The 15,955-nt window shown below is 39.5% G+C and overlaps 2 protein-coding genes across 3 annotated transcripts in view; both read left to right on the plus strand.

Moving 5' to 3' along the window:
* The first annotated feature begins 931 nt into the window (after positions 1 to 931).
* Positions 932 to 12,738, plus strand: LOC106926937 (ras-related protein Rab-38). Its single transcript, XM_015002153.2, has 4 exons — positions 932 to 1,564; positions 9,362 to 9,492; positions 9,956 to 10,105; positions 11,221 to 12,738. The coding sequence occupies exons 1-4, from the start codon at positions 1,306 to 1,308 to the stop codon at positions 11,428 to 11,430; spliced, it is 750 nt and encodes a 249-aa protein (XP_014857639.2). The 5' UTR covers positions 932 to 1,305; the 3' UTR covers positions 11,431 to 12,738.
* A 2,536-nt stretch (positions 12,739 to 15,274) lies between these two features.
* Positions 15,275 to 15,955, plus strand: part of LOC106926942 (phosphatidylinositol-binding clathrin assembly protein) — a 112,468-nt gene continuing 111,787 nt past the window's right edge. Inside the window, exon 1 of one of the 2 annotated variants that reach the window (XM_088015829.1) lies at positions 15,275 to 15,368. In XM_088015829.1, coding sequence (XP_087871955.1) covers positions 15,303 to 15,368 — 66 coding nt within the window. In that variant the 5' untranslated portion in view covers positions 15,275 to 15,302. The remainder of the gene's footprint in view (positions 15,369 to 15,955) is intronic. The other variant, XM_088015831.1, reaches the window with a different exon arrangement.

Below are 15,955 nucleotides of genomic sequence, written 5' to 3' on the forward strand. Positions count from 1 at the left end.
TGTAGACGGAAACATCAGCCTCAAGTTTTGGGTTTCCTTCCACAAGCTTCTCACAATAGTTTGTTGGAATTTTGGCCCATTCCTCCTGACAGAACTGGTGTAACTGGGTCCAGTTTGCTTTAGGAACCTATTTAAACTTTGCCCAAAAAATTTCTCTGAGCCTGAGATGTGGACTTTGCAATGGCCACTCTGAAACTTTGACTTTGACCTTTAGCCACATTGTAACTGTTTTTGTGATAAGCGCAGACTTGCTGTCCATCTGGAAGGCCTGACGTGTCCCACCTTTAACTTATTTTTTTGTTTGCATTGTTTTGATTATTTATTTTGTAAACATAAAATGTCTTTATTACAGTGTCAAATGTTCCTTAGAATTTAAAGTTTATTGATCTTTGAGAATGTGTTCTTGCATTATTGTTACACCATTACCATAATATTACATGAAAATTGTCTCAAAACAACAATATTATCGTTTATCGCAATAACTTCGGGGACAATTTGTCATCCAGCAAAATTATTTAACATGACAGAGCTAGTCATGGTAATTTTAACAAATATGTAAAAGACATGATTATTATAAAAGTTAAATACTATTCAACCTATTAGAACTTTGTAAAGCTATGTTCTTATTGTTCCAAACTGCTTAAAGATATACAAAGTGTTTGTGTAACCCTCTTAATTTATTAGAAAGTCAGTAGAAATATTTGAAATGTTCTCTCTCGTTTTCTCATTTGGACATTTAACAAATATACATTACTTTCTAACATTACATTACTAACTGACCAAAACAGGACATGTTTGATCAGATTTTTACTCAAAAATTCAATAATTAAAAAAAATGGTTACATGTCTTTTTGTAAAGTGTATGTAAATATCTGCAGCTGTATCTGAGAGCGCGCGGGCGGGAGGCGTGGCTGTCCCCGCGCAGAGCGCTGACAGCCGGGGCTGTCACCGCAGCGTCCTCCCCTCTGTGCGGACCGAGCTGCAGGCGCAGCGTTCACTGACCGCAGGCCTGACGACGCACAACAACTCCTCTCTCCTGGTCGTTTCTTGTCTCAGAGGCGCGAACTCTGTGCTACGTGAGTCAGGCTGAAGTCTTTTAACTTCTTGGGACGTTTTAAAGGAACTGAACGGGACAAAAACAACAACTCTGAAGACTCAACAAATTGTTCCTTTGCGAATTATTTCTGCGTCTACAGGAACAAGAATGCCGCTATAGCAACTTTAAATATTCATACTTTATTTCCATTTATCTAAAGGGTGGGTGATCTTCTCTAGCCCAAATATTAGTGGATAATCAGTGAATGCATGACTTCAGATCGTCTCGCGCCGGGATCTCTAATTGGACTCATCACCCATCCCGTCCCTCTCGCGATGCAGCAGGAGCGCCTGCTGAAGGTGTTGGTCATCGGCGACCTGGGTGTGGGTAAGACGTCCATCATAAAGCGGTACGTCCACCAGGTGTTCTCCCAGCACTACCGGGCCACCATCGGGGTGGACTTTGCCCTCAAAGTGCTCAACTGGGATCACAAAACGGTGGTGCGGCTGCAGCTATGGGACATCGCTGGTGAGTATATAAAAAGAAAAAAAAAGTTTACCCTGATTATAACGGCTGATAAGCCTGAAGGATCAGCTGCGGTTTCTCCTCCTGGTCGTTGAACGCTCAATAGTGTTGACGTAACGTTCAGACATTATCAGGACGGATACCGCAAACACTGTTTATGAGCAGGAAATAATCTGTTATCGTGGCTTTTCTTGACTTTGAGAGAGGAAACTAAGAGAAGAGCATATTGAAACTTTGCGAGTTGTTTACCGATATGATCCACATGTCAAATAAGGCAGCGTGATGGAACATGAACAGATTGTTTCAGGACAAGTGTGTGCAATTTTTTTTTTACTCAATATTCTGCTAATAATTTCGCAATTGCGGTGTTTCCGTTAAATAAGAAATTAAATTAAAATTACATAAGGTTGTTCACTCGATAAGTTATTTAAAAAGTCATGACAGGGATGTTAACAGCTACATGATTACATTCATGATTCAATCATGGATATAATCGTACCCCTCAAAGGAGACATCGGCTTTGGAGCAAAAGCCCTTTGAGAGCGGCTACTAGTCAGCCATTTTACAAAAGAGCTATGGATTCAAAATATTCGACACACAACTTTTTATAAACCGTGCGGTTCTGTGAGAGTTCTGGCCGAAGAAGCTGAATATTGTCTGAAAAAACAACAACAACAAAACCATCAGCCTCCAACCACTTCCTGTCGTCATCTTCGTGGTTTTCGCCAGTAATAACATCCGGGTATTGATCACGTGACTCGTGTGTTTAGAAATGTGTTTCTACTACAGTTTTGCCAAATACACGTATTTCGAAATGGCTGGAAAAAACACCTCATCCTGGTATGAAAACTTTTTTTTTAAATAAAATAATGTGTTTTTTGTTGTTTTAAATGTGTTTCCATTGAGCACATTTATTTTGGTAATTTAAATTTGTGCAATTTTTATGTTTAATGGAATGGCAGGTTATTACATTTTCTGGTCAACTGCCCCATTCTTCTACTCTTCTATACGTTTCTGCTCAGATATGCTGAAAAACACATAAAATCACTGTAATTATTTTGGAATTTGGCAAATGGCAAGATGCATATTTATATTAATTAGTCTCTAGGCCAATACTTACATATTTGTGAAGTGTCAGAAAAATATTACAGCTGCAAGTCTTTTGCAGTGTTGCCTTGAAGAACCCGTGTTCAGACCTCAACCAGTCTTTTTGCACAGAGTTATTTTCCCCAAAAAACTAAAAATCTTAGTTTTAGATTGCCTGTAGGTTTCAGTGTGAGTGTGCATGGCTGTTCATCCAGTATATCCCTGCTGCACCATTCCCTTCCTGTGCAATTCCTCTCTATTCAAATCTCACTTACAGCTCAGTCTGGGCTTTCTCACATTGACTTGGATTCCCTCTGATAGATTTTCTACCGAGCCAATCAGCAAACAGAAGGAACGATGACTTCACAACCTCTTCCTGTCTTAGAATTGTGCTCAGCACTTCTCTCTTTGCAGTGGAGCTATTTCCTGTAAGCTTCATTGCATCGAACTGGCGCATTACGTACGTCACGGACAGATGTTAGCGAATGAGCAACATTTAAAACGTGAACAGAGTCCATGCCACTATGAAGCAATCATTTCTCAACAGCTGAGAGCAGGCCCTCTGTACCTGCTCTCATTACAGAGGTATTATGTATTATGCAAAGCGTAATACAAGGGACCGGTTTTCACCTGAGTCGATGATCTGGCAATCTATACATGGTGTACTCCCAGACACTAAAATTTAAACCCATTCCTTGTTTTTCTTGAAGGTGATCTTCCACTGAAATTAAGGCTTTTGCAGCATCTGATGCAGATTTATTCCTGGATTACCCTGAATTTAGCTCTATCCATCAATAACAAAAGAAAAGTACCTATGCTTCAGCGTGTATTGTGTGTTAGCCAAAAACTTCAGGTTAGGTATTATGTGACCATACTGCTTTCTTTCACATAATTATTTTCTCCTGTATGACCTTTTGAAAACATTAAACAGGACTTATTGTGGCTATCTTTACCCTGTTCCATAAATGTGGAGTGAGAGGCTGATAGTTCCAGATTACAATGATATAATCTGCCTCCAGAAACCATCTTCTTAAACTGGATGTCATTTATCATCCTGCGGTCCCCTATATCTCTGGTGATTCTTTCATTGCAATGTCCATTGAAGCATTTGATGAGTTCTAATATTAAGTTTTTTTTTGTTTTTTTTTAAATATTTTTTTGGCTCTAGTGGCCTTTATTTGATAGTTAATTGACAGAAAAGTGGGTAATGAGAGAAGGGAGAAGACATGCAGCAAAGGTTGCCAAGGCCAGGAATCGAACCTGCGACAGCTGTGTTGAGGACTAAGGGTTGTGCTTAACCCCTGTGCCAACACAGCCCACCCAGGTCTTTTTTTTTTTTAAATAAAAACATAAAAGAATTTCGGAGTCCAACTAAAGACACAATATATCTAAAGTTATATAAAGCACAATATATCTGCCTTAACAAGAGTATCGCCCAACACTCCTACGAATGGTTGTAAACAACATCATGGAGGAGCATTGTTGTGATGACGTGGTGAAGGCAGAGTGTTGGAAAGAACAGGAGCTTCTTAAAAAGACGGACACCGATTTCAAGGTATGAAGTTGTGAAGTCAAGTTTCTTTTAAGTCATGTTTGAGTTATACAGTGTTTTTATAACACAGAAAGATTAGATAGTTGCTTGATTGTGCGATTAAATGATCTTATGAGCATAGAAAATATGCAGTGCTCCACCTTTAACACCTAGTAATCATATTGCTCTAACTGTATTCTCACCCTTATTTCAATCTTGCTGACACATCCAACAGTGATGAGACATTATGTGACAAATTAGCACCACGAACATGCGGTGAGCCGCCATTTCTGCAAATGTACATGGCGTTAAAAGCCTCCCCTGTTCCGATAATGAATCCAGCATGCCTCCTCCTCCTGCAGCCAATTACACTGTTGGGAACTGTGTCACTGCTGTCCTCACAACGGTCTTCCCTCACTCACTGAGCTACTTGCATATCCTGTTTTCTTGGCTGCTGAGTCAGGTCCTAGCAGATAAGAGCTCTCGTTTGCATGAAGATGTTTAGTTGAGGTGACACAAGAAGACTTTGTACCGGCAGTGACGAGCTAGTGCAGCTGTGTGCTCTGTAGTAGTTGATTGTTGCATCACGTGAATAAGTTTGTTTACGCGGTAAGTCATTATAAAACATACCATGCCACCATCCTCTAACTACTTCCTGTCGTCGTCTTCTTTGTCGTTTGCTCCAGTTGCAACATCCAGTTATTGATCATGAGAATCATCTTTCCATAGCAGTTTAGAGAAATAAACCAATTTCTATACAGTCACAAAAATCACTTTATCTTAGCGCCTAAAGTTTTTATTGAAAAGTTTTTTTCAAAGTTGCGTTGTTTCCATTAAGCGAATTTATATTCCAAATGTCAAATTGTCCATTTACAGGTGCTGGTCATAAAATTAGAATATTGTGATAAAGTTCATTATTTTCCATAATGTCATGATAAAAATTAAATTGTCATATATTTTAGATTCATTGCACACCAACTGAAATATTTCAGGTCTTTTATTGTTTTAATTTTGATGATTTTGGCAAACAGCTCATGAAAACCCAAAATCCCTGTCTCAAAAAATTAGAATATTATGAAAAGGTTCTCTGAACGAGCAATAAAAATAATCATCTGAATCAACAAAGTAACTCTAAACACCTGAAAAAGATTCCTGGGGCCTTTAAAAACTCCCAGCCTGGTTCATTACTCAAAACGGCAATCATGGGTCAGACTGCTGACCTGACTGCTGTCCAGAAGGCCATCACTGACATCCTCAAGCAAGAGGGTGAGAAACAGAAAGAAATTTCTGAACGAATCGGCTGTTTGCAGAGTGTTATATCAAGGCACCTCAGTGGGAAGTCAGTAGGAAGGAAAAAGTGTGGCAGAAAACGCTGCACAACGAGAAGAGGTGACCGGACCCTGAGGAAGATTGTGGAGAAGGGCCGATTCCAGACCTTGGGGGAAGCAGTGGACTGAGTCTGGAGTAGAAACATCCAGAGCCACTGTGCACAGGCGTGTGCAGGAAATGGGCTACAGGTGCCGCATTCCCCAGGTCAAAGGTCAAGTCACTTTTGAACCAGAAACAGCGGCAGAAGCGCCTGACCTGGGCTACAGAGAAGCAGCACTTTGGACCACTGTTGTTCAGTGGTCCAAAGTGCTTTTTTTGGATGAAAGCAAACTTTGCATGTCATTCGGAAATCAAAGTGCCAGACTCTGGAGGAAGACTGGGGAGAAGGAAATGCCAAAATGCCAGAAGTCCAGTGTCAAGTACCCACAGTCAGTGATGGTCTGGGTGCCATGTCAGCTGCTGGTGTTGGTCCACTGGGTTTTATCAAGGGCAGGATCAATGGAGCAGCTATCAGAAGATTTTGGAGCACTTCATGCTTCCATCTGCTGAAAAGTTTTATGGAGATGAAAATTTAATTTGGTCTGGAATCGGCCCTTCTCCACAATCTTCCTCAGGGTCCGGTCACCTCTTCTCGTTGTGCAGCGTTTTCTGCCACACTTTTTCCTTCCTACTGACTTCCCACTGAGGTGCCTTGATATAACACTCTGCAAACAGCCGATTCGTTCAGAAATTTCTTTCTCTTTCTCACCCTCTTGCTTGAGGATGTCAGTGATGGCCTTCTGGACAGCAGTCAGGTCAGCAGTCTGACCCATGACTGCGGTTTTGAGTAATGAACCAGGCTGGGAGTTTTTAAAGGCCTCAGGAATCTTCTTCAGGTGTTTAGAGTTACTTTGTTGATTCAGATGATTATTTTTATTGCTCGTTCAGAGAACCTTTTCATAATATTCTAATTTTTTGAGACAGGGATTTTGGGTTTTCATGAGCTGTTTGCCAAAATCATCAAAATTAAAACAATAAAAGACCTGAAATATTTCAGTTGGTGTGCAATGAATCTAAAATATATGACAATTTAATTTTTATCATGACATTATGGAAAATAATGAACTTTATCACAATATTCTAATTTTATGACCAGCACCTGTATGTGATCAATGGGAAGGCAGCTAATGTCAGCAATGCAATATTTTTTTTTCTCTGTGTGAAAAGGACAGAAAAATATGTATATATGGGTTATTGACTATAACAGCAATAACTCATATACAGTAACTCATAACATTGTATGTCGATACTGTCATATTTTCATTTTGGTGCATCCCTCATAGGAACTTAGCAGCTATCTGGTTGAGGTGCTAAGCTGAAGTTTTTAGGTAAAAAAAAAAAATAAATAAAAAATAAAACAGCATTGTTCAATGTTCTCACTGAAGTGAACACTGCTGATTAATGCTTCACATTATTGATGGTTTTGTTTCTGCTAGCATGTTAGCTTAGCACAAAGACTGAAAACAGTTTAAACCAGTTAAAACTGTTTTCTGACAGCAGCTCTGTACAGCTGCTGTCAGACACAGTCTAGTCATGTGTAAAGTGTGTGTGTATAATTGTCAAGTGTGTGTGTAGGTGTGCGTGTGCATGTGTATCTTTTGCTGATTCACCTCTGTATTAAGATCATGTGGAGGAAGTTAGTAACTTGGACAAAGACTTATTTATGCATTGTGTGTGTGCGTGTGTGTATGTGTGGCGTGCGTGTGTGTGCATGTGTGTGCGTGTGTGCGTGTGTGGTGTGTGTGTAGCATTTAACAGTGATGCATGCATCATTCTATAAGTAGGTCTGACAGTTTTTTTCACTGTTTGTATTTATGATAAGTCAGTGGTGTGAAAAACAGTAGAAGCACTTCCTGTTCTAGAGAAAAAACTTTAACCACACTTAAACATAGCTTCACCAAAGCTGAAAGGGGCAGTAATTCAAAAGTGATGTTCATGAACAGAGCAAAAAAAAAAACATCCCATTATCTCTAGATACAATAACAGAGCTACATCCTTGGCTCTTAGAGTGTTAACTATATGAATGCTGGCCTTAAGAAGCTTCTAGTAAACAGTTTGACAGCTCAGAAATTCATGTTGTGAATTTGGTTATGAATTAACAACAAGGAAAAAGAAATGGGAAGTAGCAATGAGCCTTTGACCTCATTTCACATCAGTGAAGTATGAAGACCGTTCCTCTTGTTTGTCTTGTTAGAAAAATCTACAAGAGGAAACACAACATGGAAAGTTGAGCCACTTAACCAAAACTCTCCAGGATTTTGGTTCAGGATAGATTTTCTTCTTAACTCCTCCCCTCTACCACCACAACAGGCATTTGTTGTGAAGAGATTTGATGCTAAATGAAAAAATGTCCCCTCTGTTAACCCTCTGTTTTGGGGTTACGGACCAAGTTTGTTTCTAAATAAACAACCTGCAATGGTCTCTTACTTTCATTGGTGACATTGAAAAGCCAGAGATGATCTATATATTGTATTTATTACGCACCCTGTTGGAAACTGTAAGGATGTAGGGAAGTGAGAAGACTCTGGACATTGTGGGACTGTTAAGATTGATGCGTATCTTCAGTTTTCCATTGAGGACTGGGATCACACCAGCAGAATGGCACACTGACTGGGATGGCGTTCCCAGTGCTAAGAAGGCGGACTGGAGACTGCAGTGAGAACTCGTAGCTTTATAGGTGCTGTGGTTGAACAGGGGTTCTTGATGCTGTCGATCTGCCCAATGATCTTTGCCGCATGTCATTCTCTTCTCTCACAGCCTACTTTCTTGTTTGACCACTCTCCAGTAAAGGCCATTGGAGCCAATAAAGCCTTCAAAAATAAGAACTGGTGACTCTATAAGACATTTTAACCTGAACCTTTACAACTTGGCCAGGTTGACAAGCCATCAATGTACGGGGATAACATGCAAACTCCAGTGGCGCAAAAAGTGGGTATGCAGCGCATGCAACACATAGGGGCGCAGCACCAGAGGGGGCGTCAAAACCCCGTCTGGAGGGGGCGGCGCCGATTATGTTTTCCCATACACTTCAGTGCCTTACGCTCCTTCACCTCGCGCACTTTACGAGGTAAATGTAGCGAGTTTTATCCTTCACGTAACGTCGTCGCGGGGGGGGGGGGGGGGGGGGTATGTTTTCCACGCTCCTTCAACCTTCCTTCTGGGGAGAGGGGGATTGGGGGGGGCGCCGATTTATGTTTTCGCATCCACCTGAATAATGTGTAGTTGCGCCACTGGCAAACTCCATGCAGACCTTAGAGTGTACCAGTAATTCAAACACAGGACTTTCATGCCTCGACACAACAGTTCTGCCATCTGCACCCACCATGCAGCCATAATGCACTTCTGGAGAAAAATTGTATATTCAAGAGGAGGGGAGAGTTAAACATACATAAACTGATTATTTGACAGACATGCATGCATGTATGCATGTATGTATGTATGTATGTATGTATGTATGTATGTATGTATGTATGTATGTATGTATGTATGTATGTATGTATGTATGTATGTATGTATGTATGTATGTATGTATGTATGTATGTATGTATGTATGTATGTCTTTTTAAAAACATTACCTTTCAAATTTGGAGGGCAAGGACCGGTGAGCTGAATGTCAATGCAGGAGCCCCTACTAAAGGAAAGCAGAAACAAGTGTCCAAATTTTATACCAATGTACAAAGCCATAGCAGAAGAGGAAAAAGAAAGGCTCAATAAAAGGCCAATAGATTTTGATTACATTGATATCATACATTGGTTTGGTGGAACATCTTCACCAACAGACCCTGATTTTTGTCTACTCTGTCTCTCCCTGACAGGACAAGAACGCTATGGGAATATGACCCGTGTGTACTACAGAGAAGCATTGGGGGCCCTTGTTGTCTTCGACATGACCAGGTTGGCCACGTTTCAGGCTGTCCTCAAGTGGAAACAAGACCTGGACACAAAAGTAAGTTTTACAAACCACCCAAGGAAAAAGCCGAAGGAAAGAGCTCCTGAAGCTGACCAAATAAGTTTAAATTGCAAAAATCTCTTTGCTGTTCACTTCAACTCAGTTTGTCAAGAAAAAACCTTCACAGGAAGTCAAACATTTTTATAGTTATAAGTAATTTTTCACCTTAAATTGCCATTTTTAAAACAACTGCATCTCTTTATGACGTTAGAAACATTTGAGAGCTTGTCTGCCTTAAACCTGTAGTATTTTACCCTGTCCACTTGAGGGCAGCAGAAACAATATATATTTTTTTTTTTAATGCTGCTGACTTTTTGATAGCAGGATCACATCCATGATCCTTGTGGACTCTTACGTTTACTGACTGGTAGCTTTTAAAGATCCAGGGCTCGGTTATGTTCTTTTTTTTTTCTTTTTTTTTTTTTATCATTTTCACTTCATGTCTCCTCTGTTCTGATAGGTCACTCTGAGCAATGGGAAGCCCGTTCCAGCCGTTCTGCTAGCCAACAAGTGTGACCAACGTCAACTTGGTCTGTGTCCCAAACTTCCAAAGCTGGAGAACTTCTCCCAGGACCACGGCTTTGTTGGCTGGTTTGAAACATCCGCTAAGGTGGGCTGTTATTTTCCTCTGCTGATCATACTGACATATTTACTCTACTTCGTGTCGCTGAAGAGGGACTCTACATTAATAGCACTTCATTTCATAGCCTTTTGTTTTGAACCAACCACTTTTAAGCATTAGTTTCCAAAACACTCTCTTACTTCAGCTTCCCCTGTGTGACTGAAGTGTTGTCTTAACGCTGAAAACATTTTTGGAACTTTCTTTTACATGCATAAGAAGCTCACAGTAAAAAAAACAAAAAGTAAATTATTCAAAATCAGCAATCTCCTCTTGGCTAGAAAACATAACATAGCAGCACATCATGCATCATTTGAAATTCACACAGCTGGATTTTAAAGAGGTTGTTATCGGATTCTGAAAAACAGAACAGTAGACACTAAATAGGGAAATTAGGCAAACTACATTTCATCTAAAACTAGCTGGTTTTTGACCACAAAGCAGAACTAAGAGTCTCAAAAATGAACTCAGCATTGAGTTGCCTCACCTTTGTTGATGATTTGGTGGCACATTTCTGTAGCTAACAGGTTTACGACTTCCCAATCTATTTAGATATGTAACCAAGGAGCAGAGCGATTCTTAAATAAGTTGAGTGGATGGCCTTATTTTTTTTAACTGATCCAAAATTCTGCAGCACATCTACATGCTAATGTTGTCAAAGTCAAGCTAGCATAACTGCTTGACTTCTCCCTTGCTATTTTTTTTAATTAAAACTTTTTACTGTCTGATGAAATGTGATATACTTGGACCTTGTTTTCAAGTAGTGATAGTGTTGATAATTAATAGCAAAACACTGCTCACCTTTTAATACATAAGCATACATTTAAGATTTAGCTCATTATGTCAACAACTTGACACCTAAAATCTATATTGTCTCATCATCTGCGAGCAACTTTTTTCTGGATCTTGTGCACATGACGTCACATTTCAGCGAGTCTATAGCTAGCAATTTAATAAAGAAAATAATAACTTCCTTCTTAGAATATTTAAATTTGACAAAACACAAAAGCCAAAATATACAGTAGGGGTACAAATACTTATTCTTCGCTGAGTATGGCTCCTCTGTTTTCATCATCCTTTTCTTGACCTTTAACCTCTGTCTCCAGGACGACACCAACATCGACAATGCCATGACATGTTTGGTTAAAGCGATCATGTCTGCAGAGGAGGAGAAAGCGTCGAGTGACGCCGCCCGAAGCGAGTCCGACGGCGGAGTCATCGTTCTGCCTCGTTTCGACTACAGCGCCAAGGAGAAGGAACTCAATGGCTGCGCCGGGTGCTCCTCCACCAAGCCCAGACCCAGAACCAGTGACTGATGCAGACCCACTAATACCATGGAGCGACGATTTCAAGTCTTCCCCTTTATAACATTTAGAAGTTTCCCTAACTCTGGTGTTTTTTTGGAAAACTCTATTGGAGAAGTTTTCTGACATTTTTGCTTTTCCTCCAAGTCTTGTCTTTTTTTTTTTATATATAACAAACAGGGGATAGTATGTTTTTAAAGACCAATTTAAGATTGACTTCAGTAATTTCAAAAGCATTTTCTTGTGGCTGCTGTGTTGGGAAAGAGTTTTGAGACAAAATGAGGCAGCATTCTTTTCAGAAAGACCATTGTTAAAAGCACATCAGCAGTTGTGAGACTTTTCTCTCTCCTGTCTTAAAGTCTTTTCTTACAAAGCATTTTTTAATTGTCCTAAATGTTTTGTCTGTGAAAGCTCATTGTTCTATGTATTTTTGGAGTGGTTTATTTATATTTTAGATCAGTTAATTATTAGTTAAAACTCTGTCATGTTTTACCCTGTTCTGTCTGAAAAGCACATTTCCTTTTTAATGATGACAGTGTTTTTGTCCTGCAACAGAAAATCTTTTCTATTTATGATGCATAAATTAACTACCGCCCTCAACACACGTCTTCGGAGCCAATGAGACCTAAATACATGGTGATGCTAGTAGGAAACCTTCCACAATGGCTCTTCATTTAGCTACAAAAGTGTAGAAACAGCAACTTTTTTAAAATATAGACATAACAAATGCAGATTTCAGCAGGTTTGGAATAAACATTGCATTAAAAGTCCGCAAAAGAATGATACAAGTATCAGTAATATTTACTTTTTTCCATCATTACTTTGGAAATTACGTGTTTTTTTGTTTGTTTGCATCCCATAAAAAAGTATCAATCCTATTTTTGTAAATTTCTTTAAAAATGACCACAAATTCCCCATAGTAGATATTCAAGTTGCCTTTTCACAAAAGCTTACACCTTTGTGACTCTAAATAAGTTTTATTTTGTTGGACTGAGGGCAAAAACAGCTCTTTGGTTTCTAAAGGTTGCAGACTCCTGGCTCAAATCGTATCCGTGCAATAAAATGACCAATTCCTAAATGTAACATTAGAATCCGTTCCAATCCTTGAATGTTGCTCACACACTTAATGCTCAGGTTTATATGTGTTTATATTTGACAGACTGCAGAAGCAGCATCACAACCTGTTACTTTCTTCTGTTCCACCAAGGCAGACATGTTTGATATGTAACTCCTGGGTATTTGTTGTGTACCACAGTCTGGTGACAGCCTGTCAAAATAAAGTTGTGTGTGTGGGGGGAGAAAGTGTTTTTGAGGATGAAAGAGCTTCTCCATTTTCTGTCGTTATCAGACACCTTCTCTCCAGGTGACGCTCAGCAAACGGGACACGTCGGTCTTTTTTCAGGTGTGGATGTTTGGCCTTCTCTGTAAAGACGACTTGTATCCTGTGCGCTGATGAAGGGCCCCCCTTTTCGGCTCTTTTCCACCACTTTTCACGAGGTTAAATGTCATCGTCTGGGAAACCTGTCCTTTAAATGTCATTTTGCACCTCAGATAGTTCTCTGTATTTTCCGTGAGCTCCAGCTTTTCATTTCTTACACCCTGCTGCGTGTGTCAGCAGCTGAAGCTTCAGAGTCAGTCCTCTAATGGGTGAGCATTAAAAGCAGCAGCGTCTGAGGACTTTCTTTCTTATTGGTTCCATTTCCTTTTGTTTCTCTACCTAAGCGCTAAGAGGCGGTATAATTTCTTTAATCAGTGTGGAAGAATAATGCTTCCTTTGTGGAGAGTGTTCTTTTGTGTCAGATGCCATTTATGTTGTACGGAGTCATAAGTCTGTAAATGTCTTCCTTAAATGAAATCAACAACTTTTTTTGTTTTTTTTTGCCAGATTCGTTGACTCATTGAAGGTTAGATACAAAAGACATTTGATTCACATGACTAAATGGAATTTCTAAATTGATATGTAATTGGAAACTGAAAAGATAAGGAGCTCTTTAATTGTTAGAAGAAAAATACCAACAGGAGACATGGCAAACCGGTACCCTCCCCAGGGATTTAAAAGTGCTTTATGTCGACAATTTCAAGATTACAAAATGTTTCAGCGTCCATCCAAACACAATCATCAGCTGTAATAAGCGAAATCAGAAAATAACTTTGAGCTGTAATAAAAAAGCTAAAACATTGTCTTCTGATCTGATCAACTCTAATCCAGCATTCCCATTTCTCTCAACAACCGTGTCATCAATACACCTTGTATTGATTAACTGTGCTGTGGTGTGTTAAACAAATAAGAAGACATGTTCCTTATATTTTCAACAATATAGAAACATAGTTTTCAAAACATCACTCTCAAGACACCGCCAAACTAAAATGTACATATGGGGCCCATGAGGGTTGGAAATAGGCTGAAAAAAGACTTTAATTTGATTGACTGTGGGTTTCACAGTGACCCCAAAGTTCATTTGCTGTTCAGGTTCATTTTCTTAAACTCCTGTCAAAACCCAGCTAAGACCTCATATTTATGTCTAAACACTCTTTCATTTGGCTCAGACACTGAGAAGAAAGAACTGAAGCTAACATAGGTAAATGTGCAGGAGGAACGTTTAGAGAGATTGGTTGTTGAAGAATCTGATCCACAGGCAACACAAAATATTTAGTATTCACGGAAAACATGTAATTAGTTAAAACCACTGATAGTCTTGTCTGAGGAACTTTGTTGTTGCAAAAAAACAAAACACTTGCAGTCACAGTGATTGTCTGGTTGATGACTTACCACTGGAGATAATTGTTGCAGCTTGCGGGAAAGTGATGTGTTGACTTTTGGTCCTTCAGTTTTGTATTGCTCCTTTACTTAAAAAACTCAAATTATTTTGCAATCCTGAAGCATAAAGCCTTTCCTACAAAAATATTTTGTTTTGGTAGATGAAGAGAAACCCACCTTTTTCGCATATTTTCTTTCCTAAATGTCACCTATATTTCTGTAATAGAGGATGTTCAGGGAATGTAAGAGTGCTCACTCCATCCTAACTGACAAAATCCTATCAGAAATATTCTTTATGACAATAAAGGCTCCTCTCTATGGGCTCTATTTTTATAAGAAAAGTTATCAAAATAAATTGATCTGATTTGGAAAACAACAACAACAAAAAAACGTAGAGGTTAACTGTAAATAATTTTCGTTCCATCAAGATTTACAAGGTTTGTAGCTCTTAGAAATCTGCTAAAACTCACTCTTCACATCTTCATATCACATTACAGTAATGGTTGCGGATGTTGGTTATTTAAGGAGAAGAGACGCACATAATTACTGTAATTAATGTAAAGCGTTTGCGATTCATCAAAGCATTTGCGCTTATAAGCCACTAGAGGGTGCCACGCAGTGTCTGATTTAACTTGCTTGCCTGAAGAATTGTTTTGGATACAGAATAATAATGATTCTTGTCTTTTTGAAGCAGCCTCCATATGCTCTGCGTTGCATCTTCCCCTGTTTTCTCCAGGGGGAGGGTTAAAAAAAATCTCTAATAGCCTGTGTGTGTGTGAGTGTGGGGGGGGCGGGGGGGGGGGTGTGTATAGATGTGCAGTCACTTCTCGCTTCACATGCACATCCCTCTTTGATTCCATGTGCTATCGATTCATTTCATCACCCCTGCTGCGAAGCGACACTGACCAACATCAGTGCGAGGCGGTAGCAGGCAGAGCGAAGGCGGGAGAGCGGCAAGGAGGCTTTCGCCTGATGTCCTAGACCAGAGACAACCGCTAATCCATCAGTTGAAGGGAGATAATTATTGTCAGAGCTGCTGGTGGGTTGGAGACTCTTCCGGGTGAGCGGGTTTTCTTCTCTTCTCGCAGGAGGAAAAGCGTGGTCTGTGCATTTGCTCGTCTTTGTCATGGAAATCCCGTTGCATGTCGGAGGGATGACGGCTTCAGAGGACAGAGCCTTCACGTGTTCTGCTGTGAGTTAAAAACACAACTAAAATTCTTGTTTTGTTTTGTTTTTTCACCGAAAGACCACGTGTTGATTTAGTGTCTGTCTTGTCCAGCACTGTAATTACACTTATTTGGTTTGAATTGCACGTGGAGCGTGGAGACTTCGTTTTACTATTGTCTCGGGAAAGAAACTATTGCAGTCGGTGTTGTGGTTTCTTTTTATGTGTGTTGTATAGCCATATTTTATTAACTTCACCCTAAGAGGGATTTTAACCAATTTCAGTGCTAAGAGTTATTGTTGAACTCTTTTTGTGAATCACAAACGGGCATCGACTATTCAGTACAATTAAGTCTGTCTGAACTCTCCACAATTCCGGGCATTCTTGATGAAGTTGTGTAAATACAATGTTTTATTTATTTATTTATTTATTGTTTTTTTGCTTTTATCGCGTCTATGTTACTTACCTTTTTTTCCTTTTAGAAAAAGGTATCTTTAATTTGACAAAATCTCAGTTGGCACTACTGTTGGGCATTTATCGTATCGTTTACTTATCGCAATACATTTCTTATTGGGTTGATAATTTTGAGTTATTATTCTCATGATAAATTCCAA

The sequence above is a fragment of the Poecilia mexicana genome, unplaced genomic scaffold, assembly GCF_051168715.1.
Source record: "Poecilia mexicana isolate PSO_F unplaced genomic scaffold, ASM5116871v1 scaffold_18, whole genome shotgun sequence".
In the NCBI taxonomy this organism is placed as follows: Eukaryota; Metazoa; Chordata; class Actinopteri; order Cyprinodontiformes; family Poeciliidae; genus Poecilia; species Poecilia mexicana.